General features: G+C 45.3%; 1 protein-coding gene across 11 annotated transcripts in view; it reads left to right on the top strand.

The window, feature by feature from the left end:
* Window positions 1-13,812, top strand: part of LOC130247669 (neurexin-3b-beta) — a 334,636-nt gene that overhangs the window by 235,396 nt on the left and 85,428 nt on the right. For all 11 annotated transcript variants that reach the window (XR_008839567.1, XM_056481053.1, XM_056481048.1 and 8 more), the window contains one exon: window positions 823-1,004. Coding sequence is in view for 10 of the 11 variants with exons in the window: in XM_056481053.1 (XP_056337028.1) it covers window positions 823-1,004 (182 nt within the window). In the remaining variant the exon portion in view is untranslated. The remainder of the gene's footprint in view (window positions 1-822; window positions 1,005-13,812) is intronic.

Here is a 13,812-nt window from a genome sequence, read left to right as displayed (position 1 = left end):
ATATCATTTTTGAAGGTTGCGATTTACAGTAGGGAAGCTCTACCAACACCAACTACTGTAAGCAAGCCAACAGCAACAGTGTCATGGGAGCAAAGTTCCACCAAATGAAATTTAAAGACACAACTCTTTGCACGTATAGACACAATTGAGGAAGCGTTGCAGTCTTGTCAGAATATGACAAAGATTATTGGTGACCTTGAGTGCAATGTTTGTCCTTTATGTTAGAGGTGCAGGTTTCAGCTATTCCAGACATTAATCTTTGTTAAAGACTTGTCCAATCAACTGAGTGTCTGCTGAGGACAGTCCTGTGTGCTTATCACACCCTCAAGTCCCCCTGACCTTTGAAGGCAGTGCTGTGATTGTCAGTGCAGGTCAATCATCTGGTCAGGCTATGCACCAGATCCAAGTAACTACAGTATGTTAACCTCGAGATAAAGGACAGACAAACTTGCACAGGTGTACTGTACATACAATTCTTCTTACAATACTGTTTTGTAAAGTGTACTTGTTGCCCTAATAATTGCATTCTATTCCTTATTGCTTGTGCTTTATGTGTATGTTAATGAAAAGAGATGGATTTTTTTTATTTATGGCAATATTTTGACCACTCATGCTTGTAGCAGTATGATTGTAAGCTCTGTGTAAGTTTTTTTGCTCTATGTTGCTTTTGAGCACTGAATTAAGATGGAATTCTGCACTAGCAATACTGTTGAAGCACAGATTTCAACAATAACAGCTGGTTGTTTCATTGTAAATTAATTAAATGAAATGTTAAATCTGTGAAAAATCTCCTTACACTATTCTTTCTCTATTCCTCTGCAGCTGGAGCAACTTACATCTTTGGAAAGGGTGGAGGACTTATCATGTACACATGGCCCAACAATGAGAGGCCCAGCACTCGAACTGATAGACTGGCAGTGGGCTTCAGCACCACCATCAAAGATGGAATTCTTGTCCGCATTGACAGCGCTCCCAGACTAGGAGACTACATCATGCTTCATATCGTGAGTTCAGTTTCCCTTAATATGTGGTAATTTATGATATGTGGAAGAGTGGTTATTAACTTAAAGAATAATATAAAAATTCTATTTGATTGATCATCAATTTAATGGCTACACAAACTTTTGTCATGGCAGCAAGATACATTAAAAATGTCTTTAGAGGCATTTACTTAAGACGTTAAATTTGACTGTTATTTATAAAAATATTGCTGATCCGTTTAAATATACACAGCTAATTTACATTATATCATGTTGAGGTGAATTATAATTGCATGCATTCATTATGGTTAGCTCTTCAAATGTGCTTTTGTTTTACGCCATGACCCCTAAAACAAAAGTCATGCGGTAATGTAATACTGCTGGATTCCAAAGAAGAGTTTGTCAGGGATTCTGCTGATGCAAGAAAATGGTGATTATGTCTGAAAGAAAGCCAGAATTCAACATATTAAAAGTCTTTTTCTACCTAATGTCTCTGTGGAGAGATAATGTGCTCACCGACCATCTGTTCCATGAAACAGCAACCAAGACATCAACATTTAAAGAGTAATTCTCTAAGAACAGAATTCTCTAAGATGAGAGGCATGTTTTTGACCCCCTGCGGATGGAACGCCCCCATGGTGTGTTACTTAAAAGAAAATTAGAATGCTGTTGTTGAATAAGAGCTGCACTGATATACCAAATGGCGCAGTGTGTATAATATCCAAGGACAGCTTTAAGTCAGAATGGGAAAAGCACTAATTTATCAGTTTGATAAAGAACAAATTGTTTCATGGCATGACAACTTGCAACTTGAAGGACACAGTATAGTGTAGTGAGTGCATAGTAAAAGTTGGGCTCATATGACCAATCAACAAACTATCATCCAGCTGTATCTTGTTTACAACCCATATTCGAGAGGACAGTGGAGACTATGCAGAGTAAAAGTGTGACAAATCACCAGCAGCTACAACAATGGTGACCAGGGCATTATTCATGTTTTAGATCAAACAAATCCGTGCAGAGATGTTTATTGACAATTATGTGATCTGTAGAAGGGATTAGGTGAAAATGCAGTCCAACAGTGATGAACAGGGTAGTGCTGGAGAGTCCTGGATGGAGGTGACGGAGGAAAGAGGTAGTGCTGGAGTGTCCTGGATGGCATGGTCAGAAGCCACAGAGAGCTGGGAGGACAGGAGACCGAGCAGTGATGATGGTATGGCCAGACAGGAGGTGGTGAAGGCACTGCAGACCAGAGATTCTGGAGAGTTGTCATCTCACTAAAGGAGGACAGGCGTGGGACAGAGAGAAAATACAACATGGGGAACTAAACTAAGTAATAAAAAAAATCAGACAAAAAGGGAAATACTGAAACTATTGAAAATAAAAGCAAGAGAAATTGAATTAGATTTAACTAACTGAAAAGAAATAAAAAAAAGTGAAACACTTAAAAGCTACTCAATTAAAGAATATAAATACTTAAACAAGAAAATTACAAAAGGATAAACTGAACCGAGTGGACAGTGGAAGCCTACAGACAAGACAAACACATACAAACATGAGACAAGGCACAAAAACAGCTCAAACTCACAAACAGCCACTCCAAGAAACGAGCACAGTTAAGTAACCAACAACATGAAAGCACAACCAACATGCAACAACCAATAGACTGATTTTACACGGCCGCCATTTTTAAAATTGAGGCTGCGGTGGGAAGAAACCCGGAAGTATCGTTGGGAGTTACATAGAAGCGTTGGGTACCTGGCTGTATATCATATCAGGGAAGAGAAAGTCACACAAATTTATAATTTCACCGCCTTCCGAGTGACACAAAGGTCCGTTCTGAATGTATGGTGAAAATAAAAAGGGATATCAGAGCTCATTTTCAGCCAGGGTGAGGGAAATGGCAAGGGTCAGCTAACGTTTTCTTTTTCAAACACAAGTTTTAGATGCTATTTATCAAACTCGAGTTAATGAACTGATTCTTTCACTATATTAGACTTGTCACGATACTGAATTAAAAGAAAAACCGTCAATTTCTCGCTAACATTTAAGGCACTGTTGATGGCTTTCTTAAAACAGCACTGATTTGCCATTGTGTTCACGTGATCAGCAAAAATGATTGTGATTGGCCGAGAAGGTCATCAGTTCACTCTCCGCTGTTTACCGAGCACAAACACAGACGAGCGATATGCTTGATAACTCGACTGATCTTCACGGCTGCATCATGCTCCAGTGTCCGTGTATCTGTGTTTGCACTGGGTGAAGAGTGGTAAACTGATGAGCACTGGTGAAAACTATGGTAAATCAACGCTGTTTATGAACACGCTCAGCAGCGTTTGAATGTTAGCGGGAAATGGACATTTTTAAAACTTCAGTACCGGGACAACACTATTACAGACAACACGAGGGTGTGCCACAGAGGACTGCAGTGTTTTATCGCTCACTGGGTTGCATAGGCTGAAGCAGGAAAGCATCCCCACGGTGTTTAACTAGTGCCAAAAACTGAAGCCTAGGAGGACACTTAAGCGCATTACTCTTAAAGAAATTGTGATGTTGTTTGATGCTAAATTGCTTTTAATTGTTTCAATTAAACTTACTGAATGATATTAAAGTGCTGTTTACACAATTTCTGCATTTTAAATTCTTACTGCAATGTTTACAGTGCTGGTCCTATACTTCCGGGTTTCTTCCCACCGCAGCCTCGCTTTGGTTCTTTAAAATGGCGGCCGTGTGAAATAAGCATATAGTCAAAGGCTGCGTCTGAAACCGCCAACTACTCAGTAGGTACTGCATTTAAATTTAAATGTACAACTCGCCCGTTATAAAAGTATGTTATATACAGTATGAATGTGAAAAGTATGAATGGAATTCGGACGTACTACATCCGCCATTTTGTCATGGTCACGTGACCTACCTGCGTCAGTTGCGTCGCTTTATTCACATTCATGAATTCGCTCGAGGGGCATCATGGGATAGCGCAGCATGCATGGGATGCGCATTTCAGAATCTCACAAGAAGTAGTAAGTCATCCGGGTACTTCTCGCATACTGATTTTCGAATTCTATGAATTCGGACATACTAGGCTCGCATATACATATATTCCAAACTTTGCATTGGTACTGAATAATCTAATGTATATGCACAAATATTATATTATTGTAATGCATCCTGTAGAAAATATTAATTTAAAAGAGAGATCTGTGAGTGGTGTACTTAGCTCTCTCTCTCTCTCTCTCTCTCTCTCTCTCTCTCTCTCTATACACACATATATATATATAAAAATTTCGGCTTAGTGCCTTTATTAATCTGGGGTCGCCACAACGCAATGAGCAGCCAATTTATACAGCATGATTTATGCAGCAGATGCCTTTCCAGCTGCAACCCATCACTGGGAAACATCCATGCACACTAATTCACATTCCTACACTACGGCCAATTTAGCTAATTCAATTCACTTATAACGCATGCCGCATGTCTTTGGATTTGGGGGAAACCGGAGCACCTGGAGGAAACTCACGTGAACATAGGGGTAAGAAATAAGACACTGACTAATATAAAGAAAAAGACTATGCTACATTTCTTAAATAATGACTTATTTTAATAAACATTTAATTTCATGATAATAGGCCTAAATAATTGCCTAAAATTATATTAGTACAAATGTAGGCTGTTGAACAATCTGCAGTTTTCGCAGACTTCTCTCTTGCTTTCTTTCAAGCCATATTATTTGATTGTTATGTTTAAATTCTTATATGTTTGAACTCTAAAAACCAATGCGGCTCGCTCGCTGTGAACATAGATGTGTCTTATTTCAGAGCTCTTTCAGTTCTCGAAGTTGCCATGGTAGCACACAACATAATTGATATATCTATGCTCGACTTTTAAGGTTTCACGACAGAAACGTGCACGAGCAGTTATCTGGATTATTTAAACTGAACTCAGATTAGTTAGATCAAATGATCTTCAACTTGTTGTTATGGGACCAATTTAAGCGTGGACGTTTAGTTCGGCTCATTGAAGTCAAGCTTTTGACTTTAATCCCCAGCTTTTCTTAACCACTTTTATGAAATAGCCCCGAAGTGTAGACACTGAGACTAACAATAACTAGATGAGGGCTAAACAAGGAGGTGTGGCGTCTGGGAACAAGGAGGGAGGAACAAAGAAGCACATGGTGAACACAAACACAGGCTGAGCCATGTGTTCAGACACAACACAAACATAGACACGTTAAATAAAGACAACACAGAAATGACAGACAAAGAAGGGCTATGACATTTGTGTTACTCTATCCTGGACCAGACATCCATCAAAAAATTCCCTCCCTTTGCAATCAACAACTGTACTAACACATAGAGAAAAATCCTGCATCTGTTTGTTTGTGAAGTGTTTGTGAGTCATAAAATCAATTCTAATTCCATTCGCTTAGAAATTATAATTATGCTACCATACCTCGCACTGTTGTCCAAACCAAATGAAGAAGCACCACCTAATAACATCTTCAGATCCCACCCAGCAATGCACAGCAGGAAAGACAACACTCAATATCCAGACAATACTCAATTCAGTCAAAGGAGAACCTGATTGGACAAGCAATAGGAGCCCATGTGCATCATGAGACTGCACACATAGACACACTGTAAAGATAAACAAATTCCCACTGTGAGGCTTCAGCGCAAATTAAATCACTGGCTTTAAGAAGAATTGGTGCATAGTGGGTTCATGTTCACCTAAGGATTTGTGCGAAGCCGAAAACACCAACATTAATAATAAAGAGCCATTTAACCACTTTTTTATTTTGTTTTCATAATAATAAGCATATTTTATAAACACTTTGTTACAGAGAAAAAAATATGTAAAAAAAGTTGAGAGTCAAGAATAAACTCTGAGCTTAAACAGACTAAAGCAGTAATAATCAAAATATTTCAATTCTCAGTATGAATTTTAGTATGGCTTAAATGAAGTCAAACAGGTATGTAATAAGTAAAAAAGTTATTTAATTATTTTCTACTGAGACTGATTTTGTTTTATTTTTGTTTATTTTAAATGATACTGTGGCTGATTTTTTTTATCCTTCAGCAATTGTGCTTGTTAACAGCAGGGGCCTGTTCCATAAAACAAGCTTACAGAAAAAGTCAGGCTTATTTTGGTAAGTAAGGTTTATTAATGGCAAACTCGGTTTCATAAATCAGATTTGCAATTCATACTCAGTTACACTGGCAACTTATGCTGGGAAACTAGCCTGGTGCGGGGCAGGTTAACTCTCAAGTAAAGTTCAAGCTTAATCAAAGTAATGTTACCATTTACCTACCATACTTTGATGCCATTTTAATTCACTTAACCTCTTAATAATCAATAAAACGCTACGGTTACTAAAGTAACCCTTCGTTCCCCGAGTGGGGGAACGGAAATGCTATGTGGAAACTTCCACTATGGGGATTTCGTCAGAAACCAATCATCTGAAAGAGTATAAAAAAGGGCCAATGAAATGCCAATGAGTTGGCGGCGTCAGCGTGCACAGCTGGCATCAATGACAATCAGTCATGCTATAAAGACACAGCCAGTGGCATGCACGACATCCTTTTCTAGCTGAAGAGACTTTCACTCTCAACAGCTAAGGGACAATCATTGTGGCGAAGGAACATAGCATTTCCGTTCCCCCCCTCGGGGAACGAAGGGTTACTTTAGTAACCGTAGCGTTCCCCTTCGGATGGGGAACTCCAATGCTATGTGGAAACTTCCACTATGGGGAAATCGATGGAAAACGCCACAACAAAAGAACCTAACCGCGTCCCTGTCGAAGGGTGTGCCACGCAGTAGAGCGAGCGCACCTACAACGCCCCGAGACACAGTCTTCCAACGTGTCCCCTGGCCCTTACTTACCTTACTTACCTGTTCAAGAACAGTTATATTTTTCGGGGAGTCGCAATAACCCAGTAAAATAGGTTTTAATACGACAGTACGTTGGGAAAGCGTTCAGTCCCGATAGGGAGGACGCTGTGGAGCTCACCTGCTACCCAGAGGGGAGACCTGGTGACAACCTATGGACTAGCCCAAAGATGAGGAGTCCTTGCATAAGGATGGTTAGCGGGAAGGGAAGACACGAGCCCGCCTAGAAGGGGGGACTAAACCGTGGCTGAGTGAGCGTATGGGATCGCCAGCGGGGAGCACGCATAGCAGGCACCTAACCCAGAACACGGGCTGACCAGCGGGCATGCCAACAACGTAACGGGCCAACACCTGACTCCTCCGCTGAGTCAGATGCTGGGGGCCTCGGAGGAACTCTGCAGGGTTCGCCAAATGGGGAACAGAACTGACAAAGCTGAAAAAGCGCACGTATCTCCGGGTTAGGGAGAGTGGCGCAGCAAGCGTATTTCGACACCTCAACCGAATCGTTTCCTCAATCACCAAGGGTTACCTAATACCCTTGAGGAAACCGGCTCCACTCGCAGATTGTAAAACCTTGCAAATGTATTGGGTGTCACCCAACCCGTAGCTCTACAAATGTCTGTCAGAGAGGCGCCGCATGCTAACGCCCAGGAGGATGCGATGCTCCGAGTGGAGTGCGCTCTCACCCCCGGGGGACACATCTCACACTGGCTCGACAAGTGAGGGAGATGGCATCCACTATCCAGTGGGCCAACCTCTCTTTAGATAAGGCACTTCCCATCAGCTGACCACTGTAACAGACAAAGAGCTGGTCAGAGGATCTAAAGCTCTGAGTGTGGTCCACATATATTTGCATAGCGCGAACAGGACACAACAATGAAAGGGCTGGATCTGCCTCCTCTGTGGGCAGCGCTTGCTGGCTCACAACCTGATCCTTAAACGGCGTGGTAGGAACCTTGGGTACATAGCCGGGCCGGGGTCTCAGGACAACGTGTTAGTAGGCCGGCCCGAATTCTAGGCACGAGTCACTGACCGAAAATGCCTCCAGGTCCCCAACCCTCTTAACCGATGCCAATGCGACCAGCAGAGCTGTCTTCAAGGACAGAAATCTCAAGGATACTGAGTCGAGTGGTTCGAAGGGATCCCCACGTAGGCTCGTAGCACTACCACGAGATCCCAAGAGGGCATGAGGGGGGGGGGGTGGAAACATCCGCCTCGCACCTCTGAGGAACCGGATGATGAGGTTATGCCTCCCCACGGTGCCGCCATCCACGCATCATTATGAGCGGAGATGGTGGCCACGTAAACCTTCAGTGTGGAGGGCGACAGCCTTCGCTCCAACCTGTCCTGAAGGAAAGAAAGCACAACACTGATCTGGCAAGATCGGGGGTCTTCTCGGCGAGAAGCGCACCACTCAGTGAATAGACTCCACTTCAGGGCATAGGCATGCCTCGTAGAGGGTGCACTAGCCTGAGTGATGGTATTAACCACCGCCAACGGTAGGTTACCAAAGTCTTCCTCGTCGCGTCTATGGACCACATGTGGAGGTTCCACAGAACTGAGCGAGGGTGCCAGATGGTGCCCTGTCCCTGAGAGAGTAGGTTCTCTCTCAAAGGGACCCGCCAGGGGGGGGGGCATCACGAGGAGGGAGAGTTCTGATATCCAGGTCCGGTTGGGCCAGGGGGCGCAACTAGTAAGACCTGCTCCTCGTCCTCCCTGACCTTGAACAGAAACTGCGCGAGTAGGCTCACTGGGGGAAACGCATACATACGCATGCCCCGAGACTCAGGGGTGGAGTCGCCATTCTCCCGGGGAAGGAGCTGCCGTGAGAGCCCGTTGGCCGCACGTTTGAGCCCATCCGGGGTGTGAATAGCTGTCAGCAACTTCAGCCGCGTATGACTCCAGAGGAGCAGACGGCGAGCGAGCTGAGACATGCATCGGGAGCGTATACCCCCCATACGGATGGCATATGCTACCGCAGCCGTGCTGTCCGTCCTGACCAGCACGTGCTGCCCCCTCAGCACCGGTAAAAGCGGCGCAGAGCGAGAAACACTGCCAACAGCTCTAGGCAGTTGATATGCCAATGCAGCTGGGTTCCCCTCCATAGGTTTGCAGCAGCATGCCCGCTACACACGGCCCCCCAACCCGTACTGGAGGCATCTGCTGAAACGACAACATGCCTGGACCTAGGGGCACACTGGCCCGTAGAAAGGAGGGGTCCTTCCAGGGGGTGAGGGTGCGACAAAACAGCGCAGTGACAGTCACTCGGTGTGTGCCCGCGTGCCATGTGCGTCTGGGGACCTGATCGTGAAGCCAATGCCGTAGTGGTCTCATATGGAGCAATCCGAGCGGTGAGGCCGCGGCTGCGGATGCCATATGCCCCAGGAGTCTCTGAAAAGATTTCAGGGGGACCACCTTTTTTCTGTCGAACTCTCTCAGACAGTTCAGCATTAGCTCGGTGCGTTCTCGTGAGAGGCGCGCCTTCATGGTGATCGAGTCCAGCTCCAACCCGAGAAAGGAGATGCTCTGCACGGGGGCGAGCTTGCTCTTTTCTCAGTTGACCTGAAACCCCAACGGGCGGAGGTGCCGGAGCACCTTGTCTCTGTGCATAATCAACTGCTCCAGAGTGTGGGCTAAAATCAGCCAGTCGTCGAGATAGTCGAGATAGTCGAGTATGCGGAGGGCGCGAGGGCACCCTCCACGAGCTTGGTGAAAACCCGCGGAGACAGAGAGAGCCCGAAGGGGAGGACCTTGTATTGCCATGCTCGACCTTCGAACGAAACCGCAGAAACTGCCGGTGGCGTGGAAGTATGGAGATATGAAAATACGCGTCCTTCAGATCTATTGCTGCAAACCAATCCCGAGGACGAACGCATCGCGTGATGCGCATCTGCGTAAGCATTCCGAAGCGCAGACTGTGCAGGCAGTGGTTCAAAATGTGCAGATATAGGATTGGCCATAGCCCACCGCTCTCTTTGGGCACGATGAGGTACGGGCTGTAAAACCCGCACTCCATCTTGGCTGGAGGGCCGGCTCGATTGCATCCTTCGCCAGGAGGATCGCAATCTCCTCTCGCAAGACAGGGGCGGACGCAGGGCTGACCCTGGTGAAATACACACCCGTGAGCCTGGGAGGCCGTTTCGTGAACTGAATCGCATAGCCGAGTCTGATCGTATGTATGAGCCATTGCGATGGGCTGGCCCGCGCTAACCAGGCAGGCAGAGCCCCCGCAAATTGTCCCACCCGCACGATTGCTGACGTTCCAGCGGCAGGGCAGCGTGGAGTGAGTGGGCTCACCCGGGGAGCGCTGGGGTCCCACGGGAGAGCAGGAGACGAGATGTTCTCATCTCACACCCAATCTCCAGAAGAGGGGCTGGGAGTGGGAGAGAAAGGAGACCGTTCTCTCGCGCTCCATGAGCCATTGGCAAAACGCACCGATCCTGCGAGCTGGAAGGCATAGCGTCCCAGACTGGCAGTGTTCGGGCTGTCACATCCGGAGAAGGGGAAAAATGCTCTTTCATTGAGGATTTGATGCCGTTTTTTTTGTTTTTTTTTTACGCCGTTAAATAAAGTGCCCCGCCCTGCAGCGGGGAAAGAGCAAATTCCCTCCTCCTACCCAGATGGCCCATCTCAGGGACGCTTCGCGGTCCATTTTACCGAACTTAGCGGCGCCCTGGGCGGGGGAAGCTGGTTGCCTGCGCAATGCTCGGCGCAGCCACATGGCCGGAGGTGCAGGCGGGTGCAGCGAAGCAAAGCTGCAGGTGGGCGTCCTCGGCGAAAAAGCAGTGGATGTGGATGGCTCGGCGGGGGGGAGCGGTCATACAATCCCGCCGATAGAGACATCGCCCATCGCCTCCGACTGCTCTGTATGTCGTCGAACAGGCCAGCCTGGGATATGGGTGAGTTAAGAAAGCGAACTTTGTCAACGTCATGCACATCACCAGGCTTAGCCTGAGGTGGCAATCCTGGATCACGGATGTGATCATCGTCCTTCCCAGGGCACACACAGCCGACTTTTTTTTTTTTTTTTTTTAAGAGCATAGTCGGTTGCGGTGGGAGCTCATGCTCAGTCCTGGGTCGGAACCATCCTTGGTAGCGCTGGTAGGTGGCGTGAGCCTACTGTGCCCATCCAGGAAGAAGGGGATGGGGAGGCTTAGAAGGTCTCGCCTTCATCCTCCACATCACACCCCTCTAATCGGTCCGGCCAAGGGGCTGGGGGATAAACCATCTCCAGAGCCACGGCCGAAGCAGCCTTTGGGAAGCACAGCCACAAAGTCTGCTTCTGGATTCGACGCCGCGCTCATCATCCCGGAGGGAGCGAGCGGGTTCGAATCCTCATCAGACCTTGACAGCCCAACCTCCAAGGATGGTGAGGATGGAAGCGCATGTAGATCGGGCAGAAAAAAGTGCCCTCAAGACTGCGGGAGTTTACTGTGTACTTCCGGGAAGAAGGGGACGGGAGGCTTTGAAGGTCTTGCCTCCTATCCTCCACATCACACCCATCTAGTCGGTCCGGCTGCGGGGCCGGGGGATAAACCATCACCAGACCCATGGCCGAAGCAGCCCGAGAAAGCACGGCCATCATGTCTGCGTTTTAGATGCCAACGCCGCGCTCTCCACCCCGGAGGGAGCGAGCGAGCGGGCTTGCATCCTCATCAGACAATGACAGCCCATCCTCCGATGCAGCGATGGACATCTGACCCCCGGTGTCATCAGGTGAGAGAGCGACCATCCAAGGACGGAGCGCTTCTCTTCACCTGAAGCTTGGATGGAGTGCGTGGAGGAGCGAGAGGATTTACTCCCACTGAAACCCTCAGATTTGTCCGAGTGCCAACCGCAGTGCGGGTGACAACTGGGGTGGGTGGCTCTTTTGCAAGAACGAGCCGCGATCTTAACTGCGCAACAGACATGACATCAGTGATGGCATGTACAGCCCGCGAGCACCGCATTAACATGCTGGACCCCAGACATGAAACGCTGTGCTCGTGCCCATCATCCTGGGATAGGAAACCACCGCATCCAGAAACACACGGTAGGAGTGACGTCTTGAAAAAGACGCGCTGCACGACCGTGTTGCTCTTTTAGGAAAGTTTTTTTCCTATATACAAACCGCTCTTGGAGGACCGGACCCAAAGAACGCCAGGCAAGGGAGAAATACCCAGCTCGACCATCTGCCACTGCGTATACGCGCTCTGGACCAGGAGAAGCTGCTTCTCGATCTCTCTCTGTAGACACAGGTTGGAGATACCCTCAAAGACTCTCTCAGAAGCTTCGTGAAAGGCTCTGAAAGCGAAAAGGATGTCGAGCATGGCACTGGCTTTGTCTTTATAGTATGACTGATTGTCATTGATGCCAGCTGTGCACGCTGACGCCGCCAACTCATTGGCATTTCATTGGCCCGTTTTTATACTCTTTCAGATGATTGGTTTCTGACGAAATCCCCATAGTGGAAGTTTCCACATAGCATTGGAGTTCCCCATCCGAAGGGGAACTATAGTTACTTAATTGTAAATATACACCAAATGTACACTAAACATCTTTAAGAATAGAACGATATTTATACATTTAAATTTAAATTAGTTATTGCAACAAAACAAATACAAACTACAACATTTCAACTAAATTTGTATATTTTTAGTTTTTTTTCCCTGTTTATATATATTTTATATATATATATATATTCCCCCAACATATTAATTTGGGTGTACACATTTTTGGACTGTGATCTGAGTTTATTTTTTGTTAGATTAGTTATAATTTTAGCTTTTTTACTGAATAATCTAATGTATATGCACAAATATATTATTCTATATATTATTGTATGTATGTATGTGTATATTTATATATAGAAGAAGGTTGCTGGCTTGAGCCTCGGCTGGGTCAGCTGGCATTTCTGTGTGGAGTTTGCGTGTTCTCCCTGTGTTCGTATGGGTTTCCTCTTGGTGCTCTCGTTTCCCCCACAAGTCCAAAAACATGTGGTATAGGTGTACTGGGTAAGCTAAATTGTCAGTAGTGTATGTGTGTGAATGAGTGTGTATGGATGCTTCCCAGTGATGGGTTGCAGCTGGAAGGGCATCCGCTGCATAGAACATATGCTGGACAAGTTAGCAGTTCATTCCCTGTGGCGACCCCAGATTGATAGGGGGACTAGGCTTAAAATAAAATGAATATGTATATGAATATATGAATTATATATATATATATATATATATATATATATATATATATATATATATATATATATATATATATATATATATATATATATATATATGAATATATTTATATATGAACATATATATATATATATATATATATATATATATATATATATATATATATATATATATATATATATATATATATATAAACACACACACACAGTGCATCCAGAAAGTATTCATAGCGCTTAACTTTTTCCACATTTTTTTACAACCTTATTCCAAAATTTATTAAATTCATTTATTTCCTCAAAATTCTACATACAATACCCCATAATGACAATGTGAAAAAAGATTTTTTGAATTTGTTGCAAATTTATTAAAACTAAAAACCTGAAAAATCACATGTACATAAGTATTCACAGTCTTTGCTCAATACTTTGTTGATGCACCTTTGGCAGCAATTACAGCCTCGTCTTTTTGAATATGATGCCATAAGCTTGGCACACCTGTCTTTGGGAATTTTTGCCCATTCCTCTTTGCAGTACCTCTCAAACTCTATCAGGTTGGATGGGACCTCTCCAGGGGTGTTCAATAGGATTTAGTTCTGGGCTCTGGCTGGGCCACTCAAGGACATTACCGAGTTGTTGTGAAACCACTCCACTAATATTTTGGCAGTGTGCTTTTGATCATTGTCCTACTGGTAGGTTAACTGTCACCCCAGCCTGAGGTGTTGTAAAAAAATAAATGAGTGAATATAGAAGAGAACCCAGTCCAGGAGACTT

Source organism: Danio aesculapii, chromosome 20 (genome assembly GCF_903798145.1).
Source record: "Danio aesculapii chromosome 20, fDanAes4.1, whole genome shotgun sequence".
Classification (NCBI taxonomy): Eukaryota; Metazoa; Chordata; class Actinopteri; order Cypriniformes; family Danionidae; genus Danio; species Danio aesculapii.
Note: the sequence above shows the minus strand (reverse complement) of the source record. Positions and strands in the feature narration are given on the sequence as shown.